At 41.2% G+C, this 17,204-nt stretch overlaps 2 protein-coding genes across 5 annotated transcripts in view; both read left to right on the top strand.

The window, feature by feature from the left end:
• LOC106879926 (exocyst complex component 4) overlaps nucleotides 1-17,204 on the top strand; it is a 321,255-nt gene that overhangs the window by 104,336 nt on the left and 199,715 nt on the right. For all 4 annotated transcript variants that reach the window (XR_016244259.1, XR_016244258.1, XM_089362568.1 and 1 more), the window contains exon 16: nucleotides 4,020-4,083. Coding sequence is in view for 2 of the 4 variants with exons in the window: in XM_089362568.1 (XP_089218694.1) it covers nucleotides 4,020-4,083 (64 nt within the window). In the remaining 2 variants the exon portion in view is untranslated. The remainder of the gene's footprint in view (nucleotides 1-4,019; nucleotides 4,084-17,204) is intronic.
• LOC149132650 (zinc finger MYM-type protein 6-like) overlaps nucleotides 15,014-17,204 on the top strand; it is a 35,283-nt gene continuing 33,092 nt past the window's right edge. The window contains exon 1 of the mRNA XM_089362569.1: nucleotides 15,014-15,289. Coding sequence (XP_089218695.1) covers nucleotides 15,147-15,289 — 143 coding nt within the window. The 5' untranslated portion in view covers nucleotides 15,014-15,146. The remainder of the gene's footprint in view (nucleotides 15,290-17,204) is intronic.

The following is a 17,204-nucleotide window of genomic DNA, read 5'->3' as shown; positions in this document are numbered from 1 at the left end:
TTCATTGGCTCTATCTAGTGTTATATTGCTGCTTTTAACTAATTTTCCTCTTTTCAGGGTTGCTTTGGCACATTTTTCCTTGGTAAAGCCGTGTACTGTCTGTATACTGATGCTACAGTCAATGCAAGGTCCTAATGCTCATCATTTTATAAAAAACATTGTTGATAGAACATTATTTACCTTATTTACAATTGACGGATATTTGTCCTAATTTTGTTTGTTGTTAACACAACGTTTCGGCTGATACACCCTCCAGCCTTCATCAGGTGTCTTGGGGAAAATTCGAACCTGGGTTCTCATTCCTAAGGTATTTTTCAATGTTGTTGTTATTATTATTATTATTATTATTATTATTATTATTATTATTATTCAGATTCCAATCTTGGGGTTAGTAGTCCGCGCTCTTAACCACTACCCCGTATGCTTGTGGGCATATTCCGAGTTTGATTTCAGGCAGTGACCTGAATAATAATAATAATAATAATAATAATAATAATAACAACAACATTGAAAAATACCTTAGGAATGAGAACCCAGGTTCGAATTTTCCCCAAGACACCTGATGAAGGCTGGAGGGTGTATCAGCCGAAACGTTGTGTTAACAACAAACAAGATGAGGACAAATATCCGTCAATTTTAAATAATGTAAATAATGTTCTATCAACAATGTTTTTTATAAAATGAGCATTAGGACCTTGAATTGACTGTAGTATCAGTATCAGATTTTCCAAGGAAACTCTGTAACCTTTTTGCAATTATACTGAACAAGTGTCAACTTGGCAGTCCCCTACGGCTTTGGATGAAACATCACGACAACATGGCTGAGGACTTAAAGTATACAGTTCAACAGGCAAACCAAGATATCAATATTCAGTTCTCTGAAACAATTTTTAACCAAGTACTGACTGAAATTGAGGATCAAGTTTTGGCCAAGGGAGGCAAAAATTTGCAAGAGTCTGGCTCTGGACTGCCAAAAACAAACTGTCAAATTAGACATAGTAAGAGAGACAAATTATGACATCGCAGAATTTGCTGCAACTGTGAATGAACATGAACCTAAACTTCCAAAACAATACTGTACCTGTGATAAAATTATTTTGTCAGTCAGAGAAAAAAGTAGAGGAATTTTATTTCTTCATGCTCCTGGTGGCACAGTTAAAACATTTGTACCAACATTGCTTCCCTTCAAGGTAAGGCAACAAAAAAGAATTGCATTTGCTGTAGCATCATCTGTCTTTGCTGCCACCATTCTCCCAGGAGGGAGAACAGCTCATTCTGCTTTTAAATTACCACTAAACCTGGTCACAAATGATCATTCAATTTGTAACATAAGGTTCAGGTTCAGCAGAAGTTTTGTGCCAATGCCACCTGGTCATTTGGGATGAATGCACCATGTCACATAGAGGTGCAATGGAAGCTCTTGATAAGACCTTACAGGACATAAGAGGCAACAATAAATTTATGGGAGGAGTTACATTAGTTTTCTCAGGAGACTGAAGTCTCCTGATAGACATTACCAGTCATTCTGAGATGAACAAGATCTGATGAAATAAAAATATGCATTAAGTCTTCACACCTATGGAGTAAAGTATAGAAATTCTCCCTCAATACTAAGGTGCAAGCGTTATAACATAGGGACCAATGCGCAGAACAGTTTCCAACCTGGCTCCAATTAGGAAATGGAAAAGTACCATTTGATGATATCATGGAAATGGCTCATATTGCTATCATGGTGAATTCTCCAGTTGAATTGAAGAACAGGATATTTTCAGACTTAAGTAATAATGTTGATAATTCACATAAATGGTTGTGTGACAGGGCAATTCTCAATATCAAAAATGAGACACTAGCAAGGATTAACCATGAATTAATGAATAAGATTCCAACAGTCATTAAGGAGTAAAAATCAACTGATTCAGTCCTTGATGAAAATCAAGCTGTTCATTACCCAACAGAGTTCTTTCATTCTCTTGAGCCACCTGGAATTCCTCCACATAAACTTTTTCTGAAGGTAGGAGTCCTAATGCTTCTTAGAAATTTAGATCCTCCTAAATTATGCAATGGGACAAGGTTGATTGTGAAGACATTATCACTTAATGAGATAGAAGCTACCATCATCACTGGATGTGCCTCTGGGGAAGAAGTTTTCATTCCAAGAATTCCAATCAAACCAACAGACATGCCATTTTAGTTCAAATGAATACAATTCCCAGTGCAACTTTGCTTCACAATGTCTATTAATAAAGGTCAAGATCAGACTTTGAAATCTACTAGCTTGCACGTAATTGAGCCTTGCTTTTCTCATGGTCAACTTTATGTTGGTTGTTCCAGGGTTGGTAGTTTGCAAGACTTATTTGTCTATGCTCCAAACCAGAAAACAAAGAATGTTGTTTACCCAGAAACTCGTACATAATTTTCCTTCAACAAAAGCATAGGAGTGGCTGTGTGATAAGAAGCTTGCTTCCCCTCCACATGGTTCTGGGTTCAGTCCCACTGAGTGGCACTTTGGGGCAAGTGTCTTCTACTATAGCCTTGGGCTGACCAAAGTCTTGTGAGTGGATTTGGTAGACAGAAACTGAAAGAAGCCCATCGTATATATGTGTATATATATGTATGTACATATGTATGTATGTATGTATGTATGTATGTATCTGTGTGTCTGTGTTTGTCCCGTACCATCTCTTGACAACTGATATTGGTGTGTTTACGTCCCTGTAACTTTGTGGTTCGGCAAAAGAGACTGATAGAATAAGTACTAGGCTTAGAAAGAATAAGTCCCAGGGTCGGTTTGATCAACTAAAGATGGTGCTCCAGCATGGCCACAGTCAAATGATTGAAACAAGTAAAAGAAAAAAGTAAAAGGAAAAAAAATTTGATGGAATTTATTTCCTTTTATAAAAGTGGTAAATTTTGTATTTTTTTTTTTAATCTTTTTATTATTATTACTATTTTGTACTATGAATTTCAAATTGATTTCCCAATTAAAGAATAAAATGTATCCTAATTGAAGAATAAATTGAATGTCATCATCATCATTGTTTAGTGTCCACCTTGCTTTTTTCTTCTAATATATAAGTAACAATTTTATTCCTGGGCAATGCTGAGTGCCTCTGCTAGTATATAGAACACACAACCTTGTAGGTGGGTGTGGCGGGGAATGTGTGCACAGAGCTGGTAAGGGTACCTACAAACTTTTTTTATTGCTTCAAAAAAGTATATAAAAACCAGACAGTTATTAATTAACTTTGAGTAGTCTTTTTCAAGTTTAGAATGGGGCCAGTTTTATCATAAGATAGGGTAATTTAGATCCTTAAAAGAGACAAGGAAACAGTTGATAAGTACTGAAATGATCAGTCCTTATCTCCTTATCATGCTTTATTTTATTCTTTAGTCTGTTTAGAACGTTCTTCCTTATAATCAGACCATTAAGATAGAATGGTAATTTAGAGTCAACCTGACCATTTTCGTTCCTTTTGTTCATGTTTTTATCTATGTGTTTTGTATTTTGTCTGTCATGATATCTATGGTTTTAGTTTTGTCTGTAAACTGCTGAGAATGACACATCACTTTTGGTATGCATTATAACACTGAGTGAAATGGTGAGAGAATCTTACAAGACATTTATTTAAACTCAAAAGTTAAAGAACCAAAATAAATGCTGCTAAGCATTTTGTCCAATGCACTCATGATTCTGCCAATTTGCCGCCTTAATAATAATGCTTTCTACTATAAGCTCGAAGTCTGAAATTTCCAGGGAGGTTAGGTAGTTGATCACATCAACTCCAGTCCTTAACAGGTACTTATTTCATTGATCCTCAAAGGATGAAAGACTAAGTCAACCTTGGCGGAATGTGAACTCAGAATGTGAAGACAGACAAAATGCCACTAAGCATTTTTCCCAGTGTGTTAATGATTCTGTCAGCTTGTCACCTTCGCCACTTGAATAATAATAATAAACTTCCAAATAATAATTATCTTTGTTAATGTGTTCTGTCACTATTTTTCTTGGTATATTGTAGCCATTTTTACAACACTGGAAAGTTTCATCAAGGAAATTGAAACCGCGATGGCCTGTGCTCCAGGGTAAGTTGATAAAATCCACTTGACTGTTTGTCATTATGTCACTGTTAAGCACTTCAAACCTGCTGTCTCTTTTCTCTGTCTTTTCTACCATTAGTAGTTGCCTCTGCTCCTCACAGTTGGCTGGTCTTGTACCATTTCCTACAATGGAACGCTGAGTCACTCATCTCTCCTCTCATCACTTATATTGTATTTAACCTCCCCAGGCCCACTAGTCCTGCCTCTTCAGAATGTTAGTTATCTGGAATTCTCATTCTCCATGTTTTTCTTGCAGTCTTAAGCTTGAGATAGTTAAAGAAAAACTTTAATGATATCAATTTCACTGATCTTGAAAGGCCTATGAAGGTCATAGGCACTGCCCCTTTCTTCAGACTTAACATATAAAATGAAACTCTTTGTAACCATTTTAAGACTACCATTAACTCCAGTACAACACAAATATTTAAAACTATCATCATCTTCATCATTTAACATCTGCTTTTCATGCTGGCATGGTTTAACAGGGAACTGGTGGACTGCACCAACCACCAATGTCATCTTAGGCATGGTTTCTACATATAGCTGCCCTTCCTAATGCCAACCACTTCACAAAGTGTATTGGGTACCTTTTTCATGCTACTGGCATTAGTGAGGGTGTCATGTAACTTGAAAGACAGAAAAAAACAGAAAAGTTGGACAGGGTGGAGATGAGTGGCTGTATACCGGGGTTTCTTGCTATAGAGGACATATGTGGCTACAGGAAATAAGAGGAAAGTAGTGATGGGGTGGTAGAACAAACTTTCAATGAACAAAGAAGGACAAGGATAGTAGATCATGGGAGGAGATGAGAAAGTGGATGCTTTCATGAAAGTGTGAAGAGGGAATAAACTGGTAGAGGTAGAGATTACTGTAGTGAGTGGAGAACAAGGGTGAGGGGTGCAGATGATGGAAATACAAGTATGCAGAGTGGTGAGGTGGGATATAGATGAGTGTCTCAGGAAGGAGAATAGAATAGAAAGTAATTGAATAATGTGTAAGGTGTAGGATATGTGGAAAGGAAGAGATAGGGATACATAAGAGGCTATAGTAGGGTTATGACAGTAGATATGGGAGAGTATTGAGAATGATAGTAGATTAGAAATGTCTTTAGAATGGAGTGTCATAGAGGGGGAAAAGGGCAGTAGCTGAAAGCACAGAAAGGAAGTATTTGGTTGAAATGTTGTGGGTAGGGATGGTGTGGAATGGAAGTAGTTTGCTAGTGGGGTCATTTTGACAGTATGAGAGATAATATGTGCAATATTGTTTACCAGTAAATACAGTAGCTGTGTAGTACCCTAGATGGCAGGAAGTGGGGAGGAATGCTTGATGTGTCAGAGGGAGAGACGACTGGGTACATGGCGTCATATGTGCAAGCATATCTGGTTTTAGGATACCATTTTTACTGTAATGGGTGGATCTTCTGGTGCACAGCAAGATACCAATCTTTTCGGTCCTTTGTCTTCTCAAGGCTCAGTATCTTCAGATTAGTCTTCAATACTTAATTCCATGTCTTTTTGGGTCTCCCCCTTCTACAAGTTCCATCCGCTTTAAGCAATCAACACTTCTCTGTACAACTGTCCTCATCCGTATGCATCACATGACCAAACTAATGCAGTCATTTCTCTTGCATGCTACATCTGATTCTACTTGTGCCTAACTTTTCTCTCTATACATTTGCTTTTTGTCATACATGCTCAATAATATTGCACATCCAGTGAAGCATATTAGTTTTTCATTCCTCTCTAGTCTTTGCATGTCCTCTGCTTTCAGGGCCCATGTCTCACTACCATGTAGCATTGCTGTATATACACATGTATCATACAATCTGCCTTTCAGATGGAGAAAGAGACCTTTTGTTGCTAACAAAGGTAATAGTTTCCTGAACTTTCTCCATCCTACTCTTATTCTAGTAACTACAGTTTCAGAACTTCCTCCTCCACTACTAATTAGGTCACCTAGGTAACAGAAGCTCCCTATTACCCCTCAGAAGCCTCCAGAGCATTTGAGAAAGTAAATTTCCCATATGACCTCAGGCTTTATGGCAGCTATGCATCTTCTACAAACAAAAACTACTTTCTCCATTAACCTTCCTGTGATTCCACTACACCTCTTGTGTGTCCACTGCTTGCTCTGGGTACACTGAAATTATTGCCTACATCTTACCTGAATGTCAAGCAGGGCCATTTACTTGAGCAGGACAGTGTACTGTCTGTTTTCCTACTTTCTAAACCTTTAGTCTTTTCTAAATTAACTTTAAGGCCCTTTGATTCCAGGTTTTGCTTCCACATCTGTGATTTCTTTTCTGATTCTGTTATAGATTCCACTGTGAGTGAGAGATCATCAGCAAATAAATTCCAGGGTCAGCCAGCTTTAAATTTCTCTGTTATGGCCTGGAGGACTATATATATGTGTGTGTGTGTGTGTGTGTGTGTGTATGTATATAACTCTTTTTACTCTTTTATTTGTTTCAGTCATTTGACTGCAGCCATGCTGGAGCACCACTTTTAGTCGAACAAATCGACCCCAGAGCTTATTCTTTGTAAGCCTAGTATTTATTCTATTTGTCTCTTTTGCTGAATTGCTAAGTTATGGAGACGTAGACACACAAACATATATATATATATATATATATATATATACACACAAGACAGGCTTCTTTCAGTTTCCGTCTACCAAATCTACTCAAAAGGCTTTGATTGGCCTGAGGCTATAGCAGAAGACGCTTTTCCAAGGTGCCACGCAGTAGGACTAAACCCAGAACCATGTGGTTGGTAACGAAGCTACTTACACACAGCCACTCCTGCACCTATATATATATATATCATCATCATCATCATCGTTTAACGTCCGCTTTCCATGCCAGCATGGGTTGGACGATTTGACTGAGGGCTGGTGAAACCAGATGGCTACACCAGGCTCCAATCTGATTTGGCAGAGTTTCTACAGCTAGATGCCCTTCCTAACGCCAATCACTCAGAGAGTGTAGTGGGTGCTTTTACGTGTCACCCGCACGAAGGCCAGTCAGGCGGTACTGGCAATGGCCACGCTCAAAATGGTGTATTTTATGTGCCACCCGCACAAGAGCCAGTCCAGGGGCACTGGCAACGATCTCGCTTGAAAATCCTTACACATGTCACGGGCACAAGTGCCAGAAAGGCGACGCTGGGCACAAGTGCCAGAAAGGCGACGCTGGGCACAAGTGCCATCCCGATTTCGCTTTCGCTTGCCCCAATAAGTCTTTGCAAGCTGAGTTTCGTGTCCAATGAAGGAGACGATGTTGGCATGGGTGCCAGTCATCGAATTTAGTTCGATTTCAATTTCACTTGCCTCAAAAAGTCTTTGCAAGCGGAGTTTAGTGTCCAATGAAGGAAAGGTATGCATAAGTGGGTGGCTACACCCCTGGCAGAGGCCTTGGATTTAGGTCTCACTTGGCTTGCTGGGTCTTCTCACGCACAGCATATTTCCAAAGGTCTCGGTCAGAAGTCATCGCCTCGGTGAGGCCCAATGTTCGAAGGTCTTGCCTCACCACCTCAGCTCAGGTCTTCCTGGGCCTACCTCTTCCACGGGTTCCCTCAACTGTTAGGGTTTGGCACTTTTTCACGCAGCTATCCTCGTCCATTCTCACCACATGTCCATACCAGCGCAATCGTCTCTCTTGCACACCACAACTGATGCTTCTTATGTTCAACTTTTCTCTCAAGATACTTACACTCTGTCGGGTATGCACACTGACATTACACATCCATCGGAGCATATTGGCTTCATTCCTTGCGAGCTTACGCATGTCCTCAACCGTTACAGCCAATGTTTCACTGCCATGTATCATGGCTGTTTGTACACATGCGTCATACAGTCTGCCTTTTACTCTGAGTGAGAGTCCCTTTGTCGCCAGCAGAGGTAAGAGCTCTCTGAACCTTGCCCAGGCTATTCTTATTCTAGCAGCTACACTTTCAGTGCACCCACCGCCAGTACTAACTTGGTCACCCAGATAGTGGAAGCTATCAACTACCTCTAGCTTTTCTCCCTGGAATGAGACAGAAGTTGTTTCCTGTTTGTTTACAGTGTTTATTGCACCTGAACATCTGCCACATACAAAAACTAAATTCCTAGTTAACTTGCCTTTGATATTGCTGCACCTCCTATGTGTCCATAGCTTGTTACTACCTATTCCGTTTCTTCATATTGAGCAGGGCCGTCTACCTGAAGGGGTTTGTGTTTTATCTACCTTCCTACTTATTAGGACTTTGGTTTTAGCTAGATTGACTCTAAGGCCCTTCGATTCTAGTTCCTGCTTCCACACCTGAAACCTCTCCTCTAGTTCTGATAGTGACTCAGCAAGGATCTTTTTGGTTTGACGGGCAACATTTTTCATTTATGTTTTATGTAGTGTTTTTGGCACCGAAACACTTTCAAACTTCGTATACTTGTATATTTTGTGTTATAGAACAGATACAAATTTTTGTATTCGAAGTTATTTCATGTAAAAAGTTGTTGTATTTCGGTAATTTCAACCAATCGCTGAAGTCTATTCAGCTGAATACAGTTAGTGCCGTAGAATCTTAACAACACATCCTAACGGTGTTATGGGATCTTTTCCCTTGAATAAAATTAGTGCCGTTGTTTGTCAACAACAACTATTGGTGGTACTGTTATTTATAACATCGTTCCTGCGTTTGGGTTAGGGTTCAGGTTTTAGGGTAGAGTTGGGGTTAGGGTTATGGTTATGAGTTATAGGGTTTTAGGGTTAGGGTTATGAGTGAGGTTATGGCAAAAAATCCCATAACACCATTAGAATATGTTGTTTACATTCTACGGCACTAACTGTATTCAGCTGAATAGACGTCAGTGATTGGTTGAAATTACTGAAATATGACAACTTTAACATGAAATAACTTATTAAGAACTAATTTTTGTTAAGAAGGCTAAGAGAAAAAGATGTTTTATACGACACATTCTACCTGTATCCCAAGTTTGAAAATGTTTCGTTAAGAAAACAAATGTTGCCCATCAAACCAAAAAGATCCCTCAGCAATTAGTGCAAGGTCATCAGCATAGAGAAGCTCCCAGGGGTAACCTGTCTTGAATTCCTCTGTGATCGCCTAGAGGACTATGATAAATAGGTGGGGGCTGAGGACAGAACCTTGGTGGACCCCTTCCTCTACCCGGAATTCATTACTGTACTCATTTCCAACTCTCACCTTACTGACAGCATCTCTGTACATGGCTCGCACAGTTCTCACTAACCGTTCTTCTATCCCAAGTTTCCTCATTGACCACCAGGGGACCCTGTCAAAGGCTTTCTCCATGTCAACGAAAGCCAGGTACAGAGGTTTATCCTTAGCTAGGTATTTCTCCTGCAGCTGTCTTACTAGAAATATGGCATCAGTGGTGCTTTTACCTAGCACGAACCCAAACTGCATCCTATCTAAATTGATTCGCTCCCTAATTAGTTGGGTTATGACCCTCTCCGTAACTTTCATAACCTGATCTAACAGCTTGATGCCTCTGTAATTATTTGTATCTAAAGCGTCACCTATGGTGCTGCTACACCAGTCATTGGGTATGACTCCTTCGTGTATTACCTGGTTTGTAATACGGGTGACTAGGCTATAGCCGACACTGCCAGATATTTTGAGCATCTCTGCAGTGATTCCTTATGGGCCGGGGGCTTTCCCTGTCTTCATACTCTTAATTGCTTTATCTACCATGGTACTGTCAACTCGGATAGCTGGACATTCTGTTGGGTCGACATACGGTAGACTCTCTTTCTCCCATTCATTCTCTTTATTGAGCAATCTATCGTAGTGGCATCTCCAGACCTCTTTCTTTGCAGCCTCATTTAGTGCAAGCATACTATCATCCATGCGAACACATTTCTCTCCTACAACTTTCACTATTCTCTCTCCTACACTGTCTTGCAACACGAAATACCTCAAGTCTTTGGTCCTCACAGCGCAGAACATTGGCAAATGTTTTCTTATCTGTTTCCCCTCTGGCTAAATAAACCTGTCGCCTAGCTTCCCTTCTGGCAGATTGGTATAATTCCCTGCTACCACCGTTCTTCCAGTCCTTCCAAGCCTGTTTCTTTTGTCTAATAGCCCTGTCTACCTCCTTGTTCCACCACCACGTTACTCTGGGTCGAGAGGGGACTTTACACCAGCCACATATCTGGTCAGTGGCTCTCAGCAGGTTGTCCCGCAGAAATCTCCAATTGTCTTCCACGTTGTATGATGCTATATCCCCTTCTATTTCGTCAAATGCTTTGAGTAACATGTCTCTAAATCTCCGTCCATTTGCAGGGTCTTTAAGTTTCCACACCCTTCTTTCCAAGCCAGTCTACTTCTGGGCACCCATTTTGCTTTGATTCCGAAGTCGCTAACTACTAATCCATGTTGAGGGGTACATTCTTCGCCAGGGAAGGTTTTGGCATTTATAAGCCGCCCTCTTTCCCTATTTCTGGCAAGGATGTAGTCGATTTGGCTAGAGTGTCTGCCGGATCGGTAGGTGACTAGTTGACTGGCAGGTTTCCTGAAGTTGGTATTGCAAACCATAAGATCGGTTGCATCACAGAACTCCAGCAGTCTGGTTCCCTCCTCATTGCGGGAACCGAAGCCATCGCCTCCATGTATGCCATGGAAACCTGCAGCACGACGTCCGACATGACCATTGAAGTCTCCAGCTAAGAAGAGAAGGTCCCTGTCACTCGTCGATGAGGTAGTTTGCAAGAGGGTGTCATAGAATTGGTCTTTCAGCCCATCCGGGAGCCCCGGTTGAGGGGTATAGGCTGAGATGACAGTAGCTAATCTATGATGAAGCACTAGTCTAATCTTAAGTACTCTGTTACATACTCTAACTACCTCGATTACCTTATCAACCCATTTCTCTACTAGAAGTATTCCTACGCCCCCGACCCCGTCAGTGTTCCCTGCCCAGAAAATCTTGTACCTGTGTTCTTTGCCTGTGAGGAACCTCGCAGAACCTCCTCTCCATCTTCTTGGATGCAGCACAGATGTACGCGTCTCCGTTCAAGCATCTCAACAATTTCACCAGACCTACCTTTCAGCGTGCCGACGTTGAGAGTGCCAATCCTAACAGTGTGGGTGTTGGGGGTGTGGGCCTGGGAAGGGGAAAAGCAGTGTCATGTACCTGAAAAGAAAGCTTGCAATTGGCAGAATTCATAAGCAAAACAGTACCTACAACCTGCAAACATTACACAATCTTTATTGCGCTACCCAAAGGTAGGGGAGGGGATGGTGTGTGGCCACTAGACGGGTTCCAGGAGACAGCTGAGGATGACAGAGGATATGAACTTCCGGTGGAGGGGGTGGGAGGGCGGGTGTACCACCAGCCAGGAGAGAGACTTCTTAATTGTAGGTTCTAAATATTTGAGAGACAGCAACGCTTAAATTGTAATTTTAAAGTAGCGATAAAACTTAAGTAAGGAGAATAAAATAAATAGCATGAATTTAGGACGAAATTGTACAGAATGCTAAATCAGAGGCATAGTTGAAGGAAAGACGGCTAAGCTTAAATCATAATTTTAAAGGAAGGAGCGATAAAATTTGAATAAAGTAAAAGAAAATGAATAAGTATGAATTTAGACAAAAATGGAGTTCAATTGATTTACATGGAGAGAAACAGATAGATAATGAAGAACGGATGGGGTGGGGGACGTAAAAAAGGTTTGAGAAAATGTTGAGGGAGTAGAAAAAATAAAATCTATCACCAGCCAGGAGAGAAACTTCTTAATCGTAGGTTCTAAATATTTGAGAGACAGCAATGCTTAAATCGTAATTTTAAAGGAAGGAGCGATAAAATTTGAATAACGTAAGGAAAATGAATAAGTATGAATTTAAGACAAAAACGAAGTTCAATTGAATAACATGGAGAGAAACAGATAGATAATGAAGAAAGGACGGGGGGTGGATGCAAAAAAGGTTTATATATATATATATATATATATATATATGGAAAGATTTGATGATCCTCAGCAGCTTTGGTGGACATCCGATTTTTTGAAGCAGGATGAAGCGGCCTTTTCTACTTAACAAGTCAAAGGCCTTTGTCAGATCAATGAAGGCCATATATAATGGCATTTTATGCTCTCTGGACTTCTCCTGAAGTTGGCGTATGGAGAATACCATGTCAATAGTTGATCTGCTTCGTCTAAAGCCACTGTGCGATTCTGGATAAATTTGAGAAGCAAGCAGCTGTAGCCTGGACAGGATAACGCAAGCAAATGTCTTTCCAATAGTGCTGAGAAGAGATATTCCACGGTAATTGTTACAATCACCATGGTCACCTTTTGTAAAGCGTAATGATGTTACCCTCTTCCCAGCACTGACACAGAAGCTCGTGAAGGTGCCGAAGCAGAGCGGTGTTGTTGGCGGCTTTGTTGATCTCTGAGGGGCTGCCGTCTTTTCCCGGAGCTTTGCCACTGGCTAGGGAGTCAATAGCCTTGGTGAGCTCTGCTATAGACGGCAGACTGTCAATTTCACACATGGCTGGCAAGATCTTGACGCCCTCAATTGCAGCTTCAGTTGGGTTTTATTTCTTGCCTTTCTGAGTTCTTCAAGTGACTTTGTAGAAGAATCACTCTTGTATTGCATCAGAGCTGTGCTCTTTGCTTTGATAACTGGTTCCAGCTCTGAGAGCCCAGCACTGAACCAATCTGGGTTTTGCCTTTCACTCATGCCGAAAGTATCTATTGATGTGGTATACAAAGCTTCCCTGATATAATTCCACCTACTTTCAGCAGAGGAGGATGGGCAGCTACTGAGGGCAACCTTGATAGAAACAGCAAAAAATTTTTGTAGTGTAGGGTCCGAGATTCTGGCAGTGTTAATGCGAGGATGGGCAGCTACTGAGGGCAACCTTGATAGAAACAGCAAAAAATGTTCGCAGTGTAGGGTCCGAGGTTCTGGCAGTGTTCTGGAGTGGTGGACTTTTTTAGGCAAAATCCTCCCCCTGCTTCTTATTAGTGAATGATCTGTGTCACAATCCGCACTGTGGTAACTATGGGTCAGTTAGACAGAATTCAGAAAGGATCAAATCTTTTCATGATGATATGCAAGGCACCATACAGCACAATGGTTCAACATTAGTTGCCTTTCAAATAAAGAACGGGGTAAAGCAAGGCTGTGTCCTTGCTCCTACATTATTTGGCATCTTCTTCTCGCTGCTGTTGTCACATGCCTTTGAGACATGATATGATGGAATATTTCTGCACAGTAGAAGTGACGGGAAACTGTTCAATCTCTCATGTCTGCGTGCCAAGACCCAAATCAGAAGCATCCTGATTAAGGAGATGCTCTTTGATGGTGATGCCGCTCTGGTATCACACAGAGAAGCCCTGCAAAAGCTCATCAACTGCTTTGAGCAAGCATGTAGCGACTTTGACTTAGTTATCAGCCTCAAGAAGACCAACATCATGGGTCAGGCTACATCGGACATCCCAAACATACATTTTGGAGACCACAGACTACAGGAGGTGGAGGAGTTTACCTATCTTGGCTCTACCATCACCTTCAACCTATCCCTTGATGTTGAGCTCAATGTATGCATTGGCAAGGCAGCTGCTGTGGTGGCCCAACTCTCCAAACGGGCATGGGACAACAACAAGCTGACCAAGACCACAAAAATAAAGATTTACCAGGCATATGTACTTAGCACTCTACTGTATGGCAGTGAGACCTGGACGCCATACACACGCCAAGAGCATCACCTAAATATCTTTCACTTGCGCTGCCTCTGGAAAATCCTTGGCATAAAATGGCAGAATCGTGTCCCCAACAAAGATGTCCTCAAGCAAGAAGGAATATCAAACACGTTTGCACTCCTCACACAAAGACGTATGAGATGGCTTGGACAAGTTAGTCGTATGGAAGATGGCAGAATCCCCAAGGACATACTCTACAGAGTGCTTGCTAGGGGCACTAGGTCTGTGGGAAGACTGTTCTTACCATACAAGGATGTTTGCAAAAGGGACATGAAGGCCTGCAACATCAATATTAGCAACTGGGAAGCGGTTGCCAGCAACCGTGGAGATTGGCGACGCACCATAGAAGAGGGAACACAAAGGAGTGACAGAGGGAGAGAGGAGAAATGGAAAGACAAGAAAAGACGTCAACAAGAAACCATGACATCACAACCAGCCAGGCAAAGCCTTCGCTACATTTGCGGCCCCTGCCAGGATGGGACTACGCAGCCACAGCAGGAGATGCATTAGGACATGAAATGGAAAAACCGGACTGGATTATTTTATGCGCAACTCCATTGTCTCCCGAGACAAAAGGATGCCAACAACAACAACAATACACACACACACACACACACACACACACATACATAGTGTTTGGGCTAAATTTGACAGTTTGTATAAAAGGAAAAGAAAACACAATTCCCATCCAAAAATGAAAGTATTTTAAAAACTCCAAAAATATCAGCTTGATTATGGCTGGTAAATAACAGTTTATTCAAAGTAGCTGTCCTTAGCTTCCACCACAGCCTCGAGAAGGCTCTGGATTTTGGTGCATGCATTTCTCACTGTGTCTTTGGGAAGATCTTTGAACATCTACTTGATCTTGGCCACCAGCTCAGCCTTGGTGTTTCAGGCAGAGTGGTTGATGTCTTTCTTAACATAGTTATTAATGGTATTACAATTAGGAGAATTAGGAGGCCAGAAATTGGGGCTGGGGAAGACATAAAAATTCTTCGACAATCACTCCTGACTCTTTCTGGAGGTATGGCAAGGAGCCAAATCCTGCTGCTGCACATATAGCCTTCCAGCAGCAACCCCTTCCAGCCGGAGTTTGACCACAGTCTCCAGCAGCTTCACTCAGCAGTCTGAATTGAGCCTAAGGCCTTAACTACAATTTTAATCTTTATTTTCTTCAATGTTTAGGAACTGATTAACATGTGTGTGCCAGCTGGTGTTGTTACACCACTTCTACGGATGGGCCTTAGCACCCGAAATATAAAATGTAAAACTTTCTGCATTGTTACAAAGTTTTCTATTTTCCTTTTTCTTTTCCTTCTTTGGTACTACAATGCTTCAAGTGAACTACAACACTCTTATATATATATCAAAGCTGGGAACCTGTGGTTGCAATCATGGTGGGGCACGCAGGTACAATAGGATGTACTTCCTTTCATGTGAGCAAGGATTAAACACCTTACTCCTGCTGTTCAGGTAAATATCTGAGCATTGGCTACCCTTTAAAATTGCTCTCTTCTCAACCAGGCACAACCTGCACTTCCTGCTGCTATTGAAGTATGGTTTGCGTTTCTCCAGGATCTTCCACTTTATGCTGTACTCTATGGTGCTTTCTTTCAAAGACCTAATATGCTTGGCTAGGGTTGTGGCATTATGTCTCTCTGGGATGTTGAAGGAGCACTTGTGGTGGTTGAAGTGGGATCTGAAGGGGCCTTCCATTGCCCCCACATACTTCCGCATGCTTGGTTGTCCATTGGTTCCTATGGCTGTTACCACTGCTTCTTTAACAACTGTCTCTGTGTTATAGTGGCTGTTCAGTGGACAAGTTGTGTTACCCTTGCATGAGCATCCTGCCTCTGCCTCGGGTCTAGGCCTACCTACTAAAATCAGTTTTACACTAGGTGCACAGCTAAAGGATATTCTCAAGGTATGTCTGTTAAATATTTTGTTGAATCTATTAGTACAGGGGAAGTGTTTATCAACTAAACTAAGTGAGATTTTACCTACTCTGGTCTTAACATTTAAAGAGAAGGGTGGTGTGAACCACAGCACTTTCCAGTGTTGCTTTCCCTTGTTGGGGTTAGGGTCTAATGTAACTAATACTATCCTTGAAACCACTGGCAGCCAAAGCCCAGTTGCAGTTCTAGGCGGCAGCATCAAAGATCTCTTTACTTGAAGATAAACTGGAGATTCTCCTGCTGATGCCCTTAACCAGGTTCCTGAACACTATGGCTGTATGGCAGGAACCAGTGTTAATATATGATAGTTTCTCATTTGGTTTCCTAAAGGGCCTATAGGCACCAGGTCCAGGGTCACATCAAGGAAATCTACCATTTTCAAGTTGGTCTCTATTGTGACCTTCAGGCCAAGGGATTTCGTGATACCTGTGAGATCCTTTCTGAGCCTATCTAGCATGTGACCATTAGCCCCTCTTGATATTGCCAGCATGTCATCTCTGTAGAGGCCAAAGCTAGTTAAAGGGAATTTCTTTTTTTAGTATATCTAGGATAAAGAAACCGACCAGCTCACATACATCAGCACTGTTGAAGGCACCCATTGCCACGTCGAAGGAGCCTTCTGGGTCAGTACGTTTGACCCACTGACCCTCTATTGAAGAGTAGGATTCTTCTGGCATGCATGATAATGCATATGTCCTCATTGCTGACTTCAGTGTGGGCCCTAGCAAAGTCCAGTGCCTTTAACAGTAGCTCCCTTGATATAGATAGGCAGAAATCCACTATATAAATTGGGTAAACCTAGCTCTACCCCTACCGCTATTGGTCCTAAACCATGTAATGTCCTCGTTGGTGTTGTGCCATAGGTCAAGGTCAGAGGTGTTTCTAATGCCATTACTGATCTTTCTGATGACTGTTTGCTCACCTATCCAATCTTAGACTGTGCCGGGTTTATCAGCCTGAATTTAGGATTAGAGGTAAAGTTAGGTTTATGATCCTTGATCATCATGAACGCCTCTTTCTTCACCAGCATCTCTACCCTATTTTCTATGCCTAGTTTAAATGCTATATCTCTGGCCTCTTGGCTAATACTATTGTACGTCTAGTGGGTAGACCTCCTGTATGTCTGTGTAATACTGTTGTTAAGAAGCTGTGTGTATGTGTCACTACTTACTTTCTATAAATTTTTTGCTATGCACACAAACATACAAATGTTCATAGACAGACATACATCCATACATACATACATACATATATATATATATATATATATATATATAAATATATAGATAAAATTAAAATCGTAAAATTAAAACAGAACACAAAGGATTCCACGGTACACATGTTTCAAGCTTTATACACTAACAGTCGTTGCATCATTATATGGGTATATAATTGATAGACAGGATGGTATAAAGCTATCTTCAGCCGCAAAT

Source organism: Octopus bimaculoides, chromosome 14, assembly GCF_046866305.1.
Source record: "Octopus bimaculoides isolate indiv1 chromosome 14, ASM4686630v1, whole genome shotgun sequence".
NCBI classification, from domain to species: domain Eukaryota; kingdom Metazoa; phylum Mollusca; class Cephalopoda; order Octopoda; family Octopodidae; genus Octopus; species Octopus bimaculoides.
The sequence above is the reverse complement of the archived record's forward strand: the minus strand, read 5'-3'. Positions and strand labels throughout refer to the sequence as shown.